At 38.4% G+C, this 13,123-nt stretch overlaps 1 protein-coding gene across 1 annotated transcript in view; it reads right to left on the bottom strand.

The window, feature by feature from the left end:
* Window positions 1-11,147, bottom strand: part of DNAH11 (dynein axonemal heavy chain 11) — a 74,985-nt gene extending 63,838 nt beyond the window's left edge. The window contains exons 1-5 of the mRNA XM_086614914.1: window positions 11,014-11,147; window positions 10,225-10,414; window positions 9,361-9,460; window positions 7,631-7,698; window positions 3,944-4,108 (exon numbers count right to left, since the gene is read on the bottom strand). Coding sequence (XP_086471040.1) covers window positions 3,944-4,108; window positions 7,631-7,698; window positions 9,361-9,460; window positions 10,225-10,414; window positions 11,014-11,147 — 657 coding nt within the window. The remainder of the gene's footprint in view (window positions 1-3,943; window positions 4,109-7,630; window positions 7,699-9,360; window positions 9,461-10,224; window positions 10,415-11,013) is intronic.
* Window positions 11,148-13,123: the final 1,976 nt, after the last annotated feature.

Below are 13,123 nucleotides of genomic sequence, written 5' to 3'. Positions count from 1 at the left end.
GGCAAGATCAATACATGTGTATACTAGTGACACCTTTGTTTAGGAAGCTTGATAAGAGGGGTAGTCATCTCTGCCAGGTAACATTACTCCTTAATTTTATGTTGTTTCATCCTGTTAAACCTCGCGTTAAACAAAGAACTTCTCAACAAGTTTTTACAAGCCCAAATTATCTCTGTATATTATCATTAAGTAGGATATTGCAAGTATCAAACTTCAGCTACTCAAACACTTGAAGTCAACTCACCAAGTAAAGAGTATCTTCTGACTCTGACTCGTTGTTACATTTATTTAGATTATCTTAAGAATCCACAGCTACCACATGTGTTAGGCAAGGGAACATCAGACATTTTCTATAGTACAGCTCTACTTTCTTAACAGTCAAGGCAGTTGACCATGTTCACGGATGAAGACTTTTGGAAAAATGATAAAGAGCAGAAAATACAGGTGCATATTAATGCAAGCTCATGCTGGCTCTGAAGGGAGAGCTCCAGTGCCTTCTGCTTTGTCCTATTAAAATAGCAACACAAACAGTAACATGTACATGTAAAGCTACACTTATTCCTTTGTTAAATATGTTATATATTTATCATCTCTGAGAAAATATTCTTTTTTTCACTATAGCTTGGCTGTGTCTCTTTTCTGTTGCAAGCCACTTGAAAAATAAATAAATAGAAAACAGAAGTACCAGTAGCCAAGGTGGACATTTAAATAAAATCTAGTGTCTTTGGAAAGACATATCAAATTAACTTGTTTATTTAAGAATCTTCTTCCTTTCTAACCCCTTCTCCCTCAACTAATGTGGTTTGTTTGGGATTTTGTTTTGAATCACACTGCTCAAACCCATACATGTATACTCAAAACACATGACAAGATGAACTACATGCACTTGTCCACAGCAAATAAAGAAATTCAGATTTAGTTCTGTGACTGCCTGTGATATGTATTCAAAAAGATATATATGTATTTAACACATCAAGAATCCATTCAAGACAATCAGTCTGAGAAGCCCACACTTGTGCTCTGAAAGCTAAACATCCTTTTCGAGGTCAGATCCCCCAGTCACACTACAAAATAGACCATTGCTCTGTTCTGGATTTTGGGCAATTCCATCCACGCATCGACCAAACACATACTGCACGTTGCCTATTGAGAGGCATGTAAAACTTGTTCTTGGAAGTATGTGGACACTATTCATATATCATACATTGAATAGCATGAACCTTGACGCTTCTGACAAACAAATTAGCTATAAGACGACAGCTATTGTTTCATAAAGCTCCTGATTAGTATTGTCAAACACAAAGGCAAATAGTTTCTGAAGAACCTGGGAAAAAAAGATATTTTGGCCATGACAGTAAAAACAGCACAGTAATTGGTGCTTGGTATTCTGCTTTTACTTCTGTCAACATTAAGCCTGCATACAGGAGTAAGAGCGGCTCAAACTTAAAAACTAATACTCACTGACTAAGCTCTACTTGGCAAAAAGCTGGAAAGTCAACAAACTCACAATGCAGAATGATTGTTGAGAAGTGTGCTATAAAGGTTGCTTTTGTCCTAAGTCAGTCAAGTCACTAAGGAAAGACTCATTGCCTCAAAAATGGATCAGCAAAAAATCATCTGGCCAAATATGATAATTGCTGTACTTTACCTAGCAGATTAAAACTGTTATTCAAGCATCTCACCGACATTTACATTTATATACTGAGCATGCAGTAATCCTCCATAGAGGTAAAGGCAAAACCAGGTAAACTACAAACAGACCTGAGAAGGGGCATCTTGAAACCACATCTCCTGCAGACAAGGATGCTACAGAGCATCCTGCTGCCTCAGAAGGCCAAAAAAAAAAACAAAAAATAAAAAAGCAGCAGTAGGTCTCTGCTGCCTCTCATTTCTTCTTTCTGAGACAGCTTTGTTGCTTTGTGCAAGGATTAGCAGGAATTTAGTGTGAATCATAAGGATTTTATCAGGAGCTGTGAAATTGAGAACTACAGTATAGTGAGTCCTGACCTTAAGACATGTGAAGCTTTGCCGTGGATTTTAAAGTAGTACCAGGATTTTACCCCAAAGACATTAACAATTTTGCAGGGCTTTCGCATTAATTAAACCTGTGCCATTCATTTAGTTCAAATCTCGTTTACGACCATTCCTCTGGGTTTTTAATTACCTAAATTAAGCCACATACCACTTATAAAGAAAAATCAGCGTGCATACACACAGAATATATTTCCTACCACATCTAACAGAACAGTAAATTTCTATTTTCTGCTAATAACTATACTATTATTAATATATATTATTTTAATAACAACAACTACTTTAAGATTTGGGTCTGTTTCAGAAAATTTGCCTGTTAAAATAACACTGTACCCAAAATATGTGCTCCTTGAACACACAGCACTGGCTCTTCTGACCACACTGCCAAAAATATCACGCAGCCAGTCCGAGCACCCAAAGGCCAGCAAAGCTTATGCCCACCAGCAGGCTGAGCCCATCACTTCGTCGTCTGCAAACCCAGTACCACTTGTGGGTACACAAGTGTCAGGAAATGGCAGGGACACAGGCAGGAGAATCAGCTGGCCTGAGAATTTTGGAGGGGTGGGAGGAATAGGTGAGTGTAAGTATTTTAAAAAAAAAAAAAAAATTTAAATGGTCATCTGATGGAGAATCAGAATTTCATTTAAATGATGCTCAGTCAGCAAATTAGAAAAAGTATGTTTTTAATGTTGATTATTTGGGGTGATCAAATCCCGCTTGCAATGGTGACCTTGTGCACCACCAGGATTGCAAAGAAGAGACTCATCACAGGGCACCCACTAAATGTGCAGCCAGTGCTGGGGCTGTTTCACCTCCCCACCGCTGCCCCACCTCCCCCAGCTGGGGTACACACCTGCGACGGGGCAGACCAGGCTTCGCCAGCCCATTCACTGCCGGAAGAATTTAATCGATACCTCCCTGCTCCCAAAGATGGTGAGGGTCAAAAAGGAAGAAGAGAGCGAGTTTGGCTAGTGTTCTGCTGGCCGTGCCAGCTGGAGCAGCCAGAGGAGCAGTTGAGTGGCTGGTCCCCTCTTTGGGCAGCGCTGGTCCCCTCCCCAGCACGGCTGCCCAGTGCCAACGCTGTGACCAGAGCCCACTGTGAAGGCAGGCGAATGCTCTAGCCAGCAGGCAGCAAGGTCAACTACGTAACACAACAAGGTACTTCTTTATTTGAATTTATCTTAAAAAGCAGATTAAATCCTTCAGAAAGCACCATTTTCCAAGTTTACAGATCCTTATAGCTATGAATTAACATCAAAATCTTGAAAACGACAAAAAAAAAAGAGTCTATGAAAAGAACATAAAAGTAATAAACATTCTTTCTGTTTTATCAGATATACGTACCATGGCTGTTAGTGAGCATAGTGTCAGGAATTATTCTAGCTATGATTGCGAGACATCGCTATATACCAACATTTTAAAAACCTTCTCTATTTTTCAAGCAGAATCAACTGATTTATTATTTACACCAGACGTGCAGATAAATTAAATTCTAACACTCAGGAAAAAAAATGTATATTGTACATCAATAAATAGCTTTTTTTTTTTTTTTAATTTTGGGCAATGGTGGCCGATTTTGTTTCCAAATTTATTTTAGTCACTTGAATTTAGTTTATTCACTCAAATTTCTTTGGTGAGAGCCACCTGAATGCTTCTCCATATGTAGCACTTATAAATAATTCAGTCATCTGATCAGGAGAAAGCATCCAGAAATCTTTTGTTAAGAAAATGAATTTCTGGTTTAGGAAGAAGTAGTAGACACTGAACCAACTATGTTGGAAGCCTATCTCATGCCTAGTTCCATTCAGCACTATAAAATTCCCAGTTTCACAACCTCCTAGTTCACAGATACTTTTAAATAAACAAGGAAATAACAACCCAAACGCCTACACGCAGAGTGCAGTATTACCATGTTACTGTAATCTGAAGGATCATATGTTCTCTTTCTGAAAACTTCACAGCTTTCCAGAAACTCTTCATTCATTCTGCAGACTTGCTTACTTAAAATTTTCCCTTTGATTCCAAACTCCAGCTTTTCCAGTTTTTGAAATTCCAACATGTTAATGAAAATTTCCTAGGTCAAATGAACAAAAATTAATTAACAGTATGCCTCTACAAAAAAAAAAACCAAACCAGTAACAAACCTGACGTTTGAAATGTTTTTTGCCTCATTTGACCTTCTCTCTTCCAGTTTGGCAGAATGAGATGTTAAAATCTGTGTCATCTTAAATAATTAATATGAAAAAAGTGGAGGAGCAATAGGTAATTCCAGCAAGGCTTTATCTTGGTTGAGTCACTTATAGGATTAAAACACAAGTAGAAATTACTTGTCTCATAGAATATAAAATTAAAATGAAGATAAATTTGTATCAGATTAAGTTAAAAAAAGGCCTAGATAAAAAAGAACAGGCGCTCCTAAACACATGATTTATGATCATAACAGAAAATGTTGCTATGAAAATTAAACATAAATCTTTCTCAGAGGAGTAAAACTGAACCCACTTTAACCTCCCTTGAAACATGTGCCAAATCAATTTCTATGGTCTCTGGTTTCACTTGAATTAAGTAATTGTCTTAAGCCCCAAAGGGATGAAAATAACTGATTCCTCATGTGTTTACAAACGTGCAACGCCTGTTCTCTCCAGGAACACACCCAGTTGCAGCTTTCCCGAGCAGACTCCTGGCACATCGCAGACCCCTACGCTCTCAGTATTAAGCTCTGCAAAGACTCAGCTGTCACCTCACCCTGAAGGGACTTGCTTGCACAGGGCCAGGCTCTCTGTGGGACCATCTGATGGTCAAGAACCAAGGCTGTCAGCAAGAGTCAGTTCATGCACCGCGGCTGGACGCGATGCTCCCGATGGGCGCAAACAGCCATCCTTGTGAATCTGCTGGCACAGGATGCTGTTCCCAAGCATTCACAACTACCCCTCCAGCCAGAGCACCTTGACTTGTCTGCTGACAGACAGGCAAGACATTCACCCCAAATCCCTTTCAGAGATTGCTGTGGCAGGCAGTCGGACTCTGTAAGACTGGACTTCTCATTCTCTGACAGTATTTTAATGGGGTGGGATGGAGAGGCACACTAGCTAAATAATTGCAGAGCTGAAGTACAACATTTTCCAGCTCAGATCCCAAAAGTGAATCTCCCACATCCCAGAAGGGCACCCTAATCAGCAGCCAGTCTAGATTCCTACTGCAACTGCTTCCAGGCTCACAAAAAGCTTAAAACAAGGCCCCAGGAGCAGGAACCAGAAGCTGTAACTGCTCCCATCTACCCTAACCACAATATTAGAAAAATATTTTACACTCCTTTCCTGATCTCAGATTTTTCATCTTTTCTTGCTTGTTGGCACAGATTTAAAAGGAAAGGTGAAGAGTATTCTGTCTCATCCAAGGATTAGTCTAAAACATCACATTTTTTTAATCTATAAAGTCATCTATAAAGTGATGACTGCTTCTCAGCTCTTAGAAAAAAAAAAAATGATGGAGGTGCCATGCTCAGGAGAAAATCTCAGCCATGGGCTGCATCTGAGGAGTAGCACTTTACTTGAGCAACTTTCAGAACCCTGGGAAGGGTTGGATTTAGGAAACATGTTTGTCTTTTTTCTTACTGCTAATACTAGTCTGCTCCTTGCACAGCATGCAACGTTTGCATCTGACTCAACACTCCTAACTCTTCCTATGCATTGTAATTTTGCATTCTGGATACTAGAAATCCAAGTCTTACTGTCTGTATAACCCAGGATAGCCCATATTTCTCAGATTCTATATTTATCCAGCAACATAGATGATAAATAATATCTCAATCTTCAGTAAGTGGTTGAGGAACATATCAAATCTGGAAAACAACATCTCAGATCTGAAATCCCATGGTTTAAATTCCTTGCCACAGGTGAAGTAACTCTCCAATTTGTTTCTGTGACTAAAGAATGAATCCTTAAAGCTTTTTAAGGTTGTTTTAGCTATTTTCACATGCTCCAATGCTTCTTCAGGTTCTCCTTTGAAAAGATTTTCTGGTGAAAGACATAACCTAGACTAGAATGTAAATAAATGAACAGCAAAATAAAAGGGTTTTAAAAGTAACTTTTTTAAAGGTAGTCATGACATCAGTCATAAAGTTACTTTCCACTTTACATATAAACACAAAAAATAACATGTATTATCTTTTATAATTCTTATCTCTAACTGTTCTAGTTTGTCGATTATCTCATAGTACAGCGCTCACTTTTCAGATGCTCCCAAAGTATGTTCAACCTGTTACAAATCCCACCAGCTAGACCGACCCTTATGTATCATATTTTGCACAGTGAACATTCAAGAAATAACAGAGTAAAAAGACTTTTTTTCCCCAAAATAAAAGTGATATTGGAAACACATTCGCCTGTTTGCTGTAACACCTCCACACAAATCTAAGCATCTAGTTCCCATCCTGCCAGAGAAAGGATTCCTGCAGTGCACAGATGTTCATGCCATGTTTTTCTCCCCCCTGAAAAGAAGAGTGAGGTACCCTGTACTCACTCAGCACTTCAATTCTGCTCTAAGCCTGTAACAGAGAAGGCAGATTTACTCCTCCAGATGCTCTCAGGGGGCTCCTGTTCAGTGACCGCCCTGGCAAGCCTCCTCCTACTTCTGTAAGCATGACCCGGGAGTTGTTTCTCGCAGGAGAAGAGAATCTCGTCTCTTCTCTCACTCCCTGGTCACAGATCACCCCGAAAGCTGCACACTTGTCCCCTCAGACAGGAGGCATCAGAGAGGCTGGCTGCCTGCTGTTCCTAAGGGAGGACTGTGGTGGCCATTCAGAAAGTACAACAGGCTGGCTTTGAAGGGAAGTCTCCTGTTTCTTAACCAATGGAAGTTCCTTGAGAACAGTGAATCCTATAGAATGGCTTATGCTTGCCAGTATGCAGAAGTTCTCATACTCCCACCATAACAACCAGTTTCAGTGGAAGCATGATGAAAGCTTATTGATGACGGGAGGATAGAAAACGTGCCAAGGTGGCTCATTCACATCTCGTTTGCAAACCCCCTGTTTTCTTGATTTGCATAGCTCTTACCAGCACTTTGCAATTCACAAAAGGAAATACCTGCTAAGAAACATGACAATAAAAGAGGCAGCAGAAGTATTCCAAAGGGAGGGGAGTAAGAAGCAACAACTCAACCTGAAAAGGTTATATAGCTTCTGAAGAATAGTTATCTTTCACTAGACAAGAAACATATTTCATTCCTAAATACACAGTACGTAAATGGTGCAGCTGATGAATAATTATTCACCTCAACTTCAAATTTAATAAGCTAGTAATCTGTTTGAAAGTATCTATAATGTAATTATGGTGTTTATTAGACAACTAACAGGAAGGCTAAATCCATGTATTTGTTATCAGTGTACTGCATGTCAATAACATTTATTTATTAGGTACTTTTGTGGTTTATTACCCTTAACTGAAGCTACCTGGTCAATAAGCAGATTGCATAATTCCTGCAGCAGAACTACTATTCATGCAGGCACGCTGTAGAACTCGGAGTGGCTTCCTATCAGGCAGATGGTGTGAAATAAAGGTGAGATTAAATTATGGATCTTTGGGAATTCTATTGCCCGAAAGAGCTGAATGTATTTTTCCAGAGGTCTCAGATACAGATCAATATCTTGGGCTTCTAAAAGGGCTGTAAAAATATAAAAGGAAAAAATGCTACACCTTAGGAGATTATAATTTCCAAACTAACTTAGCCTTGATGGGGAATGCAAAGTTATCCTGTATTTATTTTAAAGAGAAAAGTATGCAGGTTTTAGTGGCATGTTACAGCCAAAGATTGTTTTTGAAGCTGCACAGAGGCTCTGTAAGTGGCTAGGATGGTTCTCATTCCACTTCTGGTAGTGAAGGAGGCTTAACAACACCTCTCACTGCTGCCAAGCAGACCGAAGAGAAGCAGGAATCATTGCAGATACCCAGGGGATGGAAACGTGAAATTCTAGCTTGGAATGAAAGAAAAATAGCCTGAAACCTACAATTGTTTTAAAGAGGGTGTATGTTGGACAGGCCAGATCTGATCACAAGAGGTCCAATGATAATCACTTAATACTCCTGACTAACCTGGCACTGAGAGGCAAGTGCATCTTGACATTCTGGAAAGGGCTGTGTGCTCCACTGCACCTTCCAGTGATATGTTCAATGGTTTGGTGTTTTTCACCAAAGGGGAAGAGGACTCTGTGTTTGCTTTAAGCTAGATGTTCAAACACTGACAACTTATTTCCTTCCATAGACCACAGAAGCTTGTGCTATTTTCCCTTCGCAGCAGAAGGCACAACAGAAGTGCTCTGGGCTGCTGCTGGCATGGGATGGCATGGAAAGGATTCAGACTCATTCAAACAGTTAGGTTTGGTCTCTCTTCGATGTAGATAAAGTTTGTTCTTTTACTGCTCAAAACTTGTATTAAAGTGAAAGTTGTAGAGCAATGCCGGCCTCTACAGGTGCGAGGTCCTGGTGAATAATGTCTGTCCATTGCCTGGTACGTACTCCACACATCTCTGGCCTCAAAAGTTCAGAAAAGACCTGAAAATTTTTGCACTATAGACCCACTGTAGACTATTTGCTAAGTAAAGGCACCTGATGAACTATAGAGATATCAATCTCTTCCTCTAGTCATACCATCAACAGAAAAACCACTTAAATATATTTCAATTGACTAATACAAAATTATCTGCCATTAAGAAATCAAAATTTTAACACTGGGATAAAAAAAATCTTAAAAATTGTAAATATCTGAATACTTTAAGGTTTTATTTCAAAATTCTAACAGTGATCTTTAACCATGAGTACAATAGGCAAGACAATACTTGCAAGTGTAAGCTGTTTGCAGAGCTGGTATCTCAAACTGAATAAAATTATAGAAGCTGGGATTTTATTATATTCCATTAAAGTTTAATTTTATATACTAAGTAGTATATTAGCCAAATATTTCTTTATTGCTGTTTTATTTAATTGTTCTTAGCAGTAGAATTTATCTATCTACAGATTTACTACTTCTACAGAATCAAAAACAATGCCGAAAAAATGCACATGCTAATTGATTTTTCTAATGCTATTATCTCTCACATATTTTTATGACAGGAAGAGTATCCACATAAAGTTAAAAAAAATTCCACAAATAACGAACCAGCTCAGCACACAAAGGAGCTTGATTTAACATGTGTATGCCCCTGCAGCCCTGATATATCTCATCATCATGACTTACGCTGTTATGTCAAGACAAATTATAGATTATTCAGAAACACACACACATATATAAACACAGACAAAATATACACCTAATTCACTGTACCCTTACCATCTTCTACTTCCTTGAAAATGTCCTCAGAAGCAGGATAATAGCTGCTTTCTTTGACTTTTAAGATCTTAATCATTTTTTGAACAACAGGACTCTGAAGCTAGAATTTAACAAAAGAGAAAGAAAGCAACCAAAGATCATAGTCTGCTGTCAAAAGAGTAGAAAGAGCGGAAGGGAGAATTCAGGCAACTTGCAATTGCACTCAGAGAATTAACAAATAAACGCGTGTCAGGTCTACAAGCAGATAAACGCTGACCCATGCCAGCTGAAACCCATGGAAAGGCCCCAAAAGCTTTCACTGGGCTCTTCAAAATGTTCACTTACCTGATATCGCAACACCACTAATAATAAGCATGGAAGAAGCAGAGGATTAAACACAGTTCCCAACAAGATTTCATATTTGGAAAGTAAATAACTTTGCATATCTTTTTTTTTTTTTAATTGAAAAGAGCTGTTTCACTTGTAACAAGCTATGGTTATAATCATTAAACAACAGTATCAGTTTCATAGCCACATTTGGCAATAACTTCCCAGAACATAACCTTTGTTCTCAACCTCATTTTCTCCAGCGTTTGAGAAATGTCATGGGAAGAAATTTAGAAAAGAGACAAAGAGAAACAAGAGAATTTCTCACAACTACATAACCCTTCATCAGTAATGTCCACTGTCCTCTAATGTTTAACTTTGTTTCTCTTTGGTAATTTATGCAAAGTCTGATTACTTTGGGAAACCACTACAAGCTATCTGCAAAAATAATCCAACAAAAAAAAATTATTTTGTGTCTCATTTTTCAGAGTGCACAGGGAAAGGTAAACCAAAAGAAAGTTCTCTGTGATGCTTACAATAACACCTGAAATCACTTACTTGCTTATTTATATAGAAAAGATTGTCTCTTCTTGCTTTCCAGAAGATCAGCTCAGTTTGAGGGTGTGGATGAAGGCCACGCAGAAGAGGTTCGGCAGAATCTCTACTTGCAGCGTCATGAATCTGATGTGACCACCTAATAACCATTGGTTCAATGGCATGTAGTACTGCCCTGGAATTAGGATCTTGTCTGCAAAATCGAAAAAAAGCCCCTGAATTTCAAAGCAAGTACTGTACTGTGATAGTACAGAGCTCTTCTCGCCCCACTCCCCTTTACATTTAAGGGTGAACAACACTGAAATTTGGAATTTAGCTCTGATCAGAGGGAAATCGTAAGAAAAAAAACCTTGAAGGCAGAGCTAAAAAGGCTGTTTATGAAGACACAGATCACACTCCCAGATGTATTTACTAATCAAAGCCATGGCCAAACACCCTCTCAGAAATTATTGGCAGCAGATCCTTTGAACAGTTCCTTGCAATTATTCTAGATGTGAAAAATCTGTGTTTTACTGTTTGATTTTCTAATAAGTAAGTTACATGGTAATTTGGTGTTTGAATGAACACTGATCGTTAACATAAATATTAAATAGATCTTATTTAATATAATTTTACTACGTTTTGCTAGTGTTTACAAAAAGAGGAACTAACAACACTCAGCAAAGCATTTTAATAAAATATTAAGGGAACATTAAAGCTTACAAGCTCCCTTTCACACTCTATTTTTTCCCCTTCAGTCTTTTCATTTAAGCTAATTCATCTGTTCTGCCTGTGGTTTAGCTCCATACTTACACTATTCTGCCTGGCACACCTGCTTCACTGCCACGACACACAGCAAGGAGCTGACCCTGACCAGGACCTTCAGAGTCATTTATTATTGACAGGATTATAAATCTTTGCTTATTCAACAACTGATTATCAATCATCTCTGTACACAGTCAGTCCCAAACCAAAATTGACCCTTGGTTTACTTTTGCTGCGAGTTCTCTGGGACATAGCTTAGTTATTGCTGTTCTTACAGGCAATAGATGGGCATCCCAATGATTAGTGCCATGCTCCTTTTTGATGCTGTCCTTTGAGATTAGTACTAATCTAACTGAAAACAATTAGATGCCTTTTATGATGAAAGTTCAGTTCACATTAAACACTCAAGGCAACAGAGGAGTGCAATCTATCAGAAACACATTTAAAAGCTAATCCAAGAGAATAACCTTATTTTACACCCTGGAAGCAGAGCTTCATGTGATTCTAAAATCTGGTGACTCTACAAACAGCTTAAGTTTCACCTTTGAAATTTATAAACTCAAACTATAAACTCCTAGAAATTCATGTTTTCATATGACAGAGCAATTACAGTGTTTAAAATATATTTATTGCGCAGAAAATAAAATATATTTATTGCGCAGAAAATAAAATATATTTATTGCGCAGAAAAACATCTTTTACTGCTTGGAAAAACAGAGTAATAAGAATATTATGCTTGGAACAATTACTTTCTCACTAATGCAATTTACTCCTAGTTTATATCTGAGACTGAAAACCACCAAAAGGAGCTTCCCCCCCACCCCCTTTTTCCCATTCCCCCTTCTGTGTTGCATAGGTCACATAACAGTCTTTCCTTACTTATTTTCGGCATATATTTGATGCAAGTCAGTCTTTGCTGCAATTGTGGGAATGGGAAGACGAGTACTTCCTGACATCAGACCTTTCATAATATGTGTTTTATTTTTCATGATACCCAGATGATGCTCCACATCTTGAGAAACACAGCCTGGCCAGGAAGTATGGTTTTCCTTATTGCTTAGAATAGGCACTAACACCTGGAGGCAAAGTGGGAGAAGTAACATCACAAATGAGTAATCACAGTAACTTGGCTATCAGTGACATACTGCAAACTGCTTCTTTACATCTGAAAAGAACAAGCTAGCCCAAGCCATGCTTCTCAAACTCGTGACTATGTGAACCAAAATCAGCTTTATATTTTCTTTTTCTATCAACACAAATCTGTACTTGAATCTCAGTCATATTGTACTGTAGATGGAGATTATTCTCAGCTGAAAATGAATACTGAGCAGCTTCAGAAACTCAGAAGTTTACACCATTTTTATTATCTCTCTCCTCCTTCCCTCAGAAAACAGAAACAGGTTGCGAGTAGGGGGAGAAGGGAGCAGACACAGTTCTATATCCCCTATACCCAGTGTCTTCTTAACAGGAGAAAAATCCTATCAGTAGCATAAACGCTCCCTTCCATGGTTTAGTAGCCACTAATATATACCATTTAAAGCCAGTTTACTTGCAGGCTATAAGCTCAAATTTAAAACTATTTCCTAGGAATAGGCACCTGTGATATCCTTTTGAAAGATTTTTTTTTTTCTGTGATGCAAATGCATGATGCTGATTATGAATTTTGTTCCAGTTCACACATTTATTTTAAATCCTTCACCTTCTTTCACCACATAAACATTTTCTAACTTCTCTCCACATTGTTTCTTAAACTATGTCAGTATACACTTCTGCTCAGGAAAGCATGTAGGAACTTGAAATATGTTACTATTTGTCACGACACTTAAAATTAAGCACATGCTCAAATCAAAGTACTTTGCTGAATCAGGTCCAAGCCATAGACAGATTAATTAAAACTTCACACCAGCACCCCAAGTGAGCTTCTTGGAAGAATGTACATCTTCATCACCATATGGTCTTCGGTCACCTCAGGCCCTCATAAAACCCCAAGTATTTTATTGCCAAACATCAAAATTGATGAGTAACCTTTGAGTTACAGAATTCAGGGAGATGGACTCTTGATACAAACTCAGTTTTAGGGCCTAGAGTAGCCAAAGATGCGTTGCTACATCCATTCTGTGTCCCATTTACTTCTCTCTGTGCCAGAGTGATTTACAAA

This window comes from Tauraco erythrolophus, chromosome 7, assembly GCF_009769465.1.
Source record: "Tauraco erythrolophus isolate bTauEry1 chromosome 7, bTauEry1.pri, whole genome shotgun sequence".
Taxonomy (NCBI): Eukaryota; Metazoa; Chordata; class Aves; order Musophagiformes; family Musophagidae; genus Tauraco; species Tauraco erythrolophus.
This window is presented reverse-complemented; position numbering and strand designations above follow the sequence as displayed.